At 38.7% G+C, this 10544-nt stretch overlaps 1 protein-coding gene across 1 annotated transcript; it reads left to right on the forward strand.

The window, feature by feature from the left end:
• The first annotated feature begins 559 nt into the window (after positions 1-559).
• On the forward strand, positions 560-6378 carry LOC127620303 (uncharacterized). Its single transcript, XM_052093493.1, has 6 exons — positions 560-608; positions 1080-1129; positions 4463-4756; positions 4870-5118; positions 5973-6020; positions 6109-6378. Coding segments are annotated over exons 1-6 (798 nt in total). The 5' UTR covers positions 560-606; the 3' UTR covers positions 6264-6378.
• Positions 6379-10544: the final 4166 nt, after the last annotated feature.

Raw genomic sequence — 10544 nt, forward strand, 5'->3', positions numbered from 1 at the left:
AAGGTTAAAAATCACATCTATGAATTTCTGCTTCCTATTCTGCTGAAATATAGATGTTACTGCTCTTAATAATAAATAATATTCATAAGTAGATTAATAAATATATCAGCTCAAAATCACACACAGTAATGTCACGGAGGTAAATCTTTGGTAGCTTCTCCTTCAATTAATCAAATCCATTGAGATCAAACTGACTGTTCATCACAACTGCCACTGAGTAATTTGTCATGTATGAATGTCTATGGTAAAAACGCTGAGGCTATATATTTGTGACAGGGTAGGCGAGGGTTAAGTATCTAAATGCAGCTTTAATAAAACAAAGATAAACAAAGTAACTCAGAATATAAAGAAACAAAACACAGGGAACCAAGTACAGAGCATAAGGTAACACATGCGAAGACCGACAAAGAAACCAGGGGAAACAAGGGAACGAGGAACATCAGGGTAAATCAATCATAAAATGAAACTACAAAGGACTGCAGAACACACTAAACAGCAACAGAAAAGTCTAGGCTTAATCCCTCCTATTGGGAACATAACCAGAGATAGCTGTCATTACTACACTTACTCCCATCAGTTACGAAAGACTCGGCAGCAGGTTTCAAAATGTAAGTTTTTGAATATGCATGCAGCTTTTTTTACACACATGTTTGTGTATTAAAGTTTTGATTAGGTCTAAATATCAAATCTTAACAAGTGAAGCGAAAAGACAAGAAAGTGTTAACAAGCCAATGAGTCAGCAAATGTTCTCATTGTTCCTATTAGTGGGATTAAATAATTATTATTAGTGTTGTTAGTAATCTAGTTGTCATTAAATAATATAATATTTACTCACATGAGACTATTTTATTTCCATGTCGAGACTGATTACACCAGAATCGTTTGTAACACCATAGAAAGTTAGTTTTGTAACACGATCACATGGGTTAAATATCAATACGTATCTTTGAAACAATGAACTCAAAATAATGAATAGTGAAAGTGTCAGGTTTAGAGTTAACTGTAGAATTAACAGTTTACCTCTCATGAAAGCATTTTTTTCTGTGTATCAACAACAAGCTCTTCTGTATTCTCATCAGGTTGCGCTGGATCAGTTTTCTGTCAATGTTTAGTTTTGTCGCTTTTGATGGTGAGTATACATTTTTGATCCTGCTTGAAAGATACATTGACATATTTCAGATTAATTTGGTTTTGAATGTATAGTAGAGTAGTTCCAGTCCATTGGATGTGTTTCTCTTGCTTAAGATAACACCACTGGATCGGCTGTGAACTCAAAGTGAAGGTTCGGCAACATTACATACTGTGGCATCAAATTTGGTTTTCATTTGTCAGTTTTTAATTGGTCTGGGTGCTCTTTGACCTCACACAGTGAGCCTCTCTACATCTGTACAATATTAAAGACATCCCCTTTAAAATCCTCTAAAATATCTACATCTATCTACTCATTACATGAGGAATCAAATATTCTTTTGACATATACAATGTCATTGTACTATAAAAACATAATGTTATTTTCAGAGCTCAACACGTCCTCCTTAAGTGAACTTATGCACCAGAGAAATTAGCGCACAGCCACGTTGAAGATTTTGTCTTTGAACATGGAAGCATTTTCTATATAGATATCTCTGGTGTTGATGTCAAAGTGTAATTAGCTAACGAACTGGATTTTCAGGTTATAGAGTTGTCAAAAGCTATCATGAGTATTTTAAAGTGTTCAGGGTATGTCATAAGAACTGGAAGAAGAGGCGGAGATTTTAAAACAAGACCTTCACGCTGTGGACATACTGATGTGCTCATGAAACTCCAAGAGACAACACAAAGTCAATAAAAATATCTCTGTACGACACCTCTGACCATCTTCTCATGTCATTCACCCATCACTAATGGTTTCTAGTTATTTAGTTAATGTGAGCAGATTTATTTTTATCTTAACGGACGGGGGAGTGCTACAGTATTCATACACATGTTAAAGTGAATATTTTATTTTATATTCATTCATAACTATTTTAATCAAATTCAAGCCTTTAATCACATTTAAGCCTATACATCTTAAAAACATGCTGTAAAATTAAGAACTCAAAACATGTTCCCAGGTCTAAAAACAGCATTTATAGTTGCCTCCCTGCTGAAATGTCTCGTTTTGAAATCTATCTGTTTGTGACATCACAAAACATTGCTCATTTGCATTTACTCGTCCCACAACATGCGTCATCGCGACCCTCGGCCCGCCCACAGGCGCACAGTTCAAGTCCAGAGAGCGGGCCGTGTGTGGCTAACTGTTCCTAACATAACACCAAAGTGGGACCCACCTGGTCTATTTTTAATTATTTTGTATATGACGCACACTTTGACCGCTGCCATGCAGCTCGCCGGTTATAAAAGATGCGATGTAAAGTTACAACTCTGAAAGGAGAAGCAATTCTCTCATTGAGCTGCTGCTGTCATGGACACGTTCTTTCGTACATCAGCGCCATTTTTAATTGTTGGTGTATGTAAACAGAGGACGTCTTTGACCATTTCGGTGTGTTTCCGGCGATGTGCACCTCAGTGCGCCTTCAGTGTGTGTGTGCGCATCATTTCACCGTTCCTTGGACTATGATGTGTTAATTTTTTTTTTGTGCTCATATCAGCATCGGTTGTATGTGAACCAATCCTAATATGATTTGAGCTTTGCAAAGGAACTGTTATTGGAGAATGGAGCAGATAAAAACACTATTGGACACGATCGCAAAACCATCAGTAAAGAGTTTCATTCATGAATATTTCAAATGTCAGTTCCTGGTGCTGAGTGTTAACAGCTGTGCTTGAGATGAACAGTGTGGCAGGGCCAGGGGCAGGGCCGGGGGGGGGTGATTTTACACACCCGGTCCCTTATCAGGCTAATTAAGCCCTGAGGCGTTCTGTCTGCCGGGGGTCTTGGATCTGACTCCGGTCCGCCTGGGGGGTTGTACCTGTCGATCGCTTTGGCCTTTTCCCCCTCTTTTAAATGTTACAATGTTTTTTGGGGGGTACAACACTGTTACAGGAAGAACCCCCCCTATTTGAATTATTTCTGTGTCCCTCCCCTTGTCCCCTCCATCCTCAAGGTAGATCCAAGGGATGACCTGCCGGCAGATGGGGCGGAAGGCACGGGGTGTACGTCAGGCCGGGGTACCTGTGAGAATGACGGAGGAATGTGGCAGGGCAGAGGGCAGAGCCGGGTGGTGATTCTACACACCCTTATTAGCCCTTATCAGGCTAATTAAGCCTCCGAGAGGAATAAAGGCCGACTGCGGAAGATGGTGCGGGAGAGAGAGATTGTTTACAGGCATGTCCGTCATGTGTGTGTTTGTGTCTTTTGGTTTATTTCTTCATTAAACTATTATTTATATTGTCAAGCCGGTTCTTGTCTCCTCTTTCGCTGTCAGTCTTTATCCCTCTCGGGGTGTGTAGAATCAACACCCGGCCCCGCCCTCCGCCCTGCCACAAACAGTTTAATATATCTTCAGATGAAATGTTTTAGATGTGCGTTGTGTGTAAACCCTGAAATTGAATTTTATAATGTTGAGGTTCATTCTCTTCCGATTGAGTTTGCTGAATTTTAGGGGCTTCATGATGCTAGCCAATCAGAACATTGTGCATTTACATTAAAGTTTTAAGGAGGTGGTTTGGTCAAAACCGAACGTTTGAGAAGGAGGGCCAAAAACAAGTTGGAAAATGATCAGATATTACTAAATTGTGACCAGCGGTAGAAGCACAACTTTTAAAAGCACGTCTCATTCTGCTGCTGCCACTGACTGGGAGAAACACGTGTTCTTCTGTGTGTAAACGAACACAGCTAATGTGAGATGTGATGACCAGCATCTCTGCTTTGGCCTGTTTAAGCCGGTTGAACCACCCAACATCACCGTGGCTTGTATGTTTACGTACTCAGAACATTTCATCGTGGATTGTGTGCTCTTGGCAACAGTCACAGTATGATTCAAGCTTTGGAAAGGAACAGTGAGTGTGACACTGATCTTATCAGCCAATAATGAAGCTACTTGGATGAGTGGTGAAAAGTATAAACCAGGGGCATCATGCACCTATTTTTTTTTAGAGGGGGCACTAAGGTCAGCCACCGCAATCGCCATAACATCGGCGGCAACAGAGTAACCATGAAAAACCAAGTAATTTGTTTTATTTCCTTAACACTGCACTTTCCTTTGGTGCTCGGACTTATTAATTATATTCATAAAAGTATTCATAAACTTCTGCCACAGACGTTCCTTTTTACATGCAATAATTATTGAAAATGGGGGTATGTGCCCCCTCAATCTGAAAGCCCACGGCACCTCTGGTCTCAACAGTGTCTCAAAGCAACAGAAAAACACATCCAATGATGAAAATAACTCTACTAGGACATTCTAAAAGTATCTAGATGACACATTTATTGCTAAAGTAACACTGTATAATTGCTGAATGTTGTTGTTTTTATTTCTAGAATCCACTCGTGAGATACTTGTGATAGGAAAAAAGGACCATAACGTAACCTTGCCATGTAATGCTACAAGCAATCAGAGTTTTGATATTCATTTCTATAATCGGACAAAAAAAATGAATGTTTGCCAGAGCGAAGAATGTAATGGCCCTGTTTTTAAAAGTGGAAATTGTGACATCGTCCTGAAGAATGTGACGTTTACTGATGCTGGAAAATACAGTTTAAAAATCTATCTTACTGATTCTGACACAGTATCAAAAGTACTTTTCGATGGAACTTACCAACTTCAAATTGATGGTAAGTGAAAACAGATTAACCCACAACATGCTTTATGCTTTTCATTAAGTAATAGTGTTTATAATACTTTTATAAAACCATCATGTCACACTTATTCTCTCTATTTTCTTCAGATGAAACTTCTGTGAAGAAGGGTGATGATCTAATCCTGGATGTTGTGCTGAGTAATGCTGACATAGTGGAGCATCAACTCAACACCAGCTCAGAGTGGATATCAGTGTGGAAGAGAGGAGAGGACCCCACTGGTCGAGTGACGGACATTAATGGGGTGCTGAACATCACAGGGTTTACAGACAGTGATGCTGGAATATACAGAGTTTTGAACTCAAATGAACAAATCTTGATCAAAATAAATGTCACAGGTGAGAGCAGCTTTTTCAATAATTCACCCAAAAATAAAAATGTTCTTCTCATTTACGCACTCTCATGCCATCCCAAATGTGTATGCCTTTCCTTTTTCTGCTGAACATGAGGTCTAAACTTGTCAATTACAAGTTTAACAAGCTAGCTAAAAAAACTAATGCAAAACAACCCCTCCATAGAGATAGCAGAGTGGCCAAATCAACAATTAGGTACATTGTTAAAGAGGATGAATGCACTAGTGAGCTCAGCAATGACCAAAAGTCCTGGACAACCACTGAAGACAACTGTGGTGGAGGATCACAGATTTCTTTCCTGAGTGAAGAAAATGCCCTACACAACCATCAAGCCAAGTCAACACTCTTCTACAATCAAGATGTCATGAAAGCTAATACAGAGGGTTTACCACAAGTTGCAAACAAATGGGAAGTCTCATGAATAAGAAGGCCAGAAAGCATATAAAAAAGCCCGCCAAGAAGAACCTGTCCCAGAATCATGGGAAGAGAAGCGTTTGGAGTAGGGAAGGAACAGCTCATCATCGAAGTATCCCACATCATCCGTAAAACATGAGAACAAAGAGAAAATAACCCAAAACATACTGCGAAAACGCAAAAATAAGACCAAGGGGAACAAAAATAAAATTAAGAAAAGCTGACGGTCTGCGCTTCAAACATGTCTTGATTGCTTCATTTCAAATCCATTATGGTGGCATACAGATCCAAAATCATGAAAATTGTGCCACTGTCCAAATACTTATGTATCTTACTGTATAGTAGCAGTTTTTTCAAAAGTATTTATATTTTTCTCATTCAAATTGATTTTAAGTATTCTAAAACCGTTTCATATGTTGTTACAGAAAATGTTACAGCGTCTGGTAAAGAGAGCATCCAGGACAACACAACACGTAAGTAAAACAGGAGACATTGAGAGCTTCACATGTGAAAAATGAAAAAGAACATTTACAAATGAAATATTTTGCTCTCTTTCCACAGTCTCCACTAGATTGATAGGAGTGATTGTGTCTGTTCTTGTTCCTGTTTGTGTTGTGATTGTTATTGTTGTTATTTACTTTTGCTGCTGCAAGAACAAATATCAAAGCACCAACAGGTCTGAAGAAGATTCTGTCAACATGGAAAATCTGAACTGATTGATTCACTGAATCTATTAACTACTTCACAACAAATTGGAAAGTATATATGTTAGTAAAACATTCTGTGAAGAATTTGTGTCAAACTGTGAATGGAAAAATAGTTTTGTACAAATGAATATTTCTGAATGTAAGTATTTATGTTTTGTAGTCTTGTTTGCGAAATAATAAAAAATTTTTTTAATGTGTCAAATGTGTTATTGAGTGCCTAGCAGAGGGACTTTTGTGATGGTGTCCCTCCTTTTTGGAGTTGCCCCACCCCTGACATGCTCTTTTGTATTTTCCGCGCCTGTATAGAGCTCTCTGGACCGCCTACATAGGTCAGGTGGGAGGGATAAATGCTAACCTGTAACCACAGCTATTCTTCCTCCAGGTCAAGGAATACATGCTTCCAGAACTCAGTCAGAAACAATGAAAATGAATAGACATTGAACTAAAGGTTCAGTGAAGGGATACACATTGAAGAATTAAAAGGCCCATTGTACCTGATCAAATAAAGACATTTCACAAACTGAAGACAATTTGCAAGTTAGGGGCCAAGATATGTTATGTGTCCTCTTCCAGCCAGCGGTCATTATACGACACTGTAGAATGATCTCAAGAGTACTATATTTACAAAATACAATGAATAAATACACAAGTGAGAGCACAAATATTCCCCACACAAATAGTTCTCACGTAAATACAATTAAAACATTATCAAGTTCATGAATGAATCTGCTTCAAAACATTTATTTATGGATCATTGAATCTGCCTTTGCAAATCGTCACATGTGTGGATTGCTTTGTATTTGTGTGGGGCTATTTCAAGATTTTCCTGCCAGGGGTGTGTAACCGGCCCTGGTCGCCCCGCTCCGAACAGACAACAGCCCCTAGCGTCAGTCGCTAGTGCACCTATTGGGGTCAGGACAGTGAGGTTTATACACATTGCACATCTCCTATTAAAGGTGCTTGTCATTTCTTAAAGGGTAACTAAACCCTAAACCAACTTTTTTTAGTTAATGATCTGTAAGAATGGGGCTTTATTAGTACTGGTCATTGATTCAAGTAATTTTTTTGACATTTGTGTATAAAGTGTTAATTCTACAATATTTGGTGTAAAAACGTCTGAGTGCTGCCCTCTTCAGGTTGAACGGTGGCTACTGCAGTTGAATTTTCCTATTGGCTGTTTGCGGTACTTCGTGACGTAAGCGATGACAGCTGACGTAAGCAGGTTCCAGCTCACCATGCCCTTGGTACGAGCTACCACGCCCATGGCAGTATAAAAACCATCTCGTTTCGTCAAAACCACTGTAGCGAGTCAGGAGTTGGAATTGCGAGTATTGAAAACGATCAGGATAGAGTATTTTAGCATCTATTTAGCATTATATAGTTATTTAGATTATTTAGTGTAGCCTAGGTGGTTAATTAGCATATTTGTTAGTGTAGTATTGTTAGAAGCATAGTTAGTTAGTAGCATAGTATTGCGTCAGTTAGGATAGCTTCAAGTTAGCGTAGATTATCTGTATTTAGTACAGTGGTCAGGATGGTACGTAGGTGTAATGTTTCTGGTTGCAACAGCACTGCTGGACTGTATAGCTTTCCAGCAGACTTGGAAATTAGGCGCCAGGGGTTGCATGTCCTTGGCCTGGAAGACCGTGAAGTTCCGCCTAGAGCTGGAGGAGTGTGCAAACTGCATTTTACGCGGGATTGCTTCTCCAACGCAATGGAGGTGGAAATGGGCTTCTCCAAACAGCTCAGCTGAAAAGCGACACAGTGCCAAGCGCTGCGCCTCCTGCATGGACTCCACCACCGCGAGCGGCATCTTGAGGTGAGTGATCATATATATTTGAATCACAATTTATGGTTAGGGTAAAGTTAATCCTCTGGGGTCGACAAACGCGTTAGCGATGTGGGAGTGTTAAGCGTATTGCACCCTTATACATTGTATTACGGTATTGACTGTATAGTTTTATTTGGAGGTATACGGTTTTGTACATGATGACGCTACGCTTTACGTCACATTCTTCTAAGTTGAGAGAACAGCTAACTGATGTTATGTTCAAGTGAAGCTTGCTAAATAAAAATCCTGCTAAAAGGATAAACATCACTGAACAGCGTTTCGTTTGTTTTTCCTGCACGCGAGTGAAGGTGAATGCTCACTCGGATGCTCAACAGGGAGTTAAAACCGCAGTTTGAGCCAGCGGCTCGAACTGATATGGCTCCGGCCCTGTGTCCACAGACAATTCACCCTCCTCCACTTCAGGTGCTACTTGCGTCACTCCAGTCACTCTCCATTTTAGAGTCTGACAGCAGCTGTCAATTAATCTGTCACTACGGGTCTCAGGTGCACCCCCCCCACCCCGCTCATCCCCACCCTCGGTTCGTCCCCTCTATCCCCGCTGGGGTCTGCCCACTTTTCGAGCATTTTTCAAATATTGCTAGTGGTGGAGTCAGACTCGGAGCAGGGGTTTAGTTACCCTTTAAACTGTACATCCTCATTTCCTCGCTCCTCAATCCCATGACCCGGAAACCTGTCAAGGTCCTCCATCATGAAGGATCAAATCTCTAAATGCACCGTGAGGAGGTGAGGACCAAAGATAGATGAAGCTTTCCAACACTGTAAAAAATTACTGTAAATTAATGCCAAATTCCTACAGCAATTTACTGTGATTCTTAAATACAGTAGTTTGCTGTTAAAAATGTTGCATTCTGGGAGATCAAGAGCAGGCTCACTGTGAAGTGACTAGTTTTACAGTAAATAGCTGTTCTATGCAAGGCATTAGGGGAACATTTAAAATTGTGATATCATCTTGGTTAAAACTATAGTGACATTTTGAAACATATATAAAAACAACAACCTGCACACAGTAAAATAAGAGCATAGCACTGCATTGTGGGTTATAATGGTGAAATACCCATAAGCCTTTGAATAAGTATGCATGCTTTGGAAATGCATTGGGGCTACAAAATGAAAAACAAACAAAAAACATGTACAAAAGTTTTTATTCAGACTTTATAGAAGTCAGTTTAATTAATGTTGTAGTTTTGTTGTCAATTGTTGTGTTTTGTTTGAAGTCACCATTATGGTGATTAGTGTTCTCTTGAGCACCTCGGACCTTCTTTATTATTGTATTATGTTTTTCCAGCCAGTTAATTTATGTTAAAGTACAATTTTTACAGTATGATGCTGGCCACCACAGCTGCCAGTACTTTACTGTTTTTTTACAGGATTTGTTTTTACAGTGAAGGACGCTTGAGTGAGGAAGCACCGGAGCATCCTATGCACACCTAAATTCTCTTCCCGTTTTACAAATGGTACAATAGTTTCAGTTCAAGTTTCACCATTACAGTTTAAATAAACCATAATTGTCACATACTTCAACAGCGCTTATCTTATAAATTGGATTTATTATGAATATATTAATAATAAAGTAAAGTTTAAATAACAAAGCGGCAAGCACACCGAGGTACTGCAACAGTGCAATAACACGATCTGAAGTAGGGATGCACCGAAATGAAAATTCTGGGCCGAAACCGAAAATCCAGGATGCACTTGGCCGAAAACCGAAACCGAAATTTTTACCTATTTAAAAAAAAAAAAAAATGTTGTGTATAATTGTATTAATTTTATACTTTTTCATTAATTTCATGAATTTAATTAATCTGAATTGAAAAACTACAAACCAATAAAATAAATCACACTTTTATTGAAAGTAGCACAACAAAATTGGACAAAAAATATATTAAAACTATATTAAATATTATTCTTCTTTCAGTTCTGTAAAAATCAAATTTTACAGATTTTATTAACAATTATCCAAATAATGTAAAGTTTTAGAAAACTATTATATGCACAACAACAGTCAAGTAATGAACTTAACTAGCATCTTTCAAAAAGTTTAAATATGCAACAGTAATTTTAATTAAAACAAAAAGGCAGAACACAGAATGGCAGAATGATCTATATATAACTATAATATATAATTATATATATAGATCAGTGCTCTATTCTGTGTATGTAAACGTATGTACACTTTAAGTGAACATTATTGTGCACAACAGCAGTAACTGAACTCAACCTCAACTGTAAACGACAGATGTATCCTCAAGTGAAGAACAAGTGTAATATAATTGCTATACACATCATATTGGACTGCTTTCTATTTAAGTACAAGTGACAGGTTTCTCTTCAAGAACAAAAGTTGCTAAATTTTCTGACAGTCTCTCCTGTCAGAAAGCTCATCAAGAACATGAGATGCTGCACTGAACAGTCTCTCACTCTCTGTGCTGGTGCTTGGG

This window comes from Xyrauchen texanus, chromosome 26, assembly GCF_025860055.1.
Source record: "Xyrauchen texanus isolate HMW12.3.18 chromosome 26, RBS_HiC_50CHRs, whole genome shotgun sequence".
NCBI classification, from domain to species: domain Eukaryota; kingdom Metazoa; phylum Chordata; class Actinopteri; order Cypriniformes; family Catostomidae; genus Xyrauchen; species Xyrauchen texanus.

Excerpts from the sequence above, each read along its gene's own strand:
- LOC127620303 (XM_052093493.1), top strand. Across the intron at positions 4,757-4,869 it reads TTACCAACTTCAAATTGATG|ATGAAACTTCTGTGAAGAAG; the intron begins GTAAGTGAAAAC and ends TATTTTCTTCAG. Across the intron at positions 5,119-5,972 it reads GATCAAAATAAATGTCACAG|AAAATGTTACAGCGTCTGGT; the intron begins GTGAGAGCAGCT and ends ATGTTGTTACAG.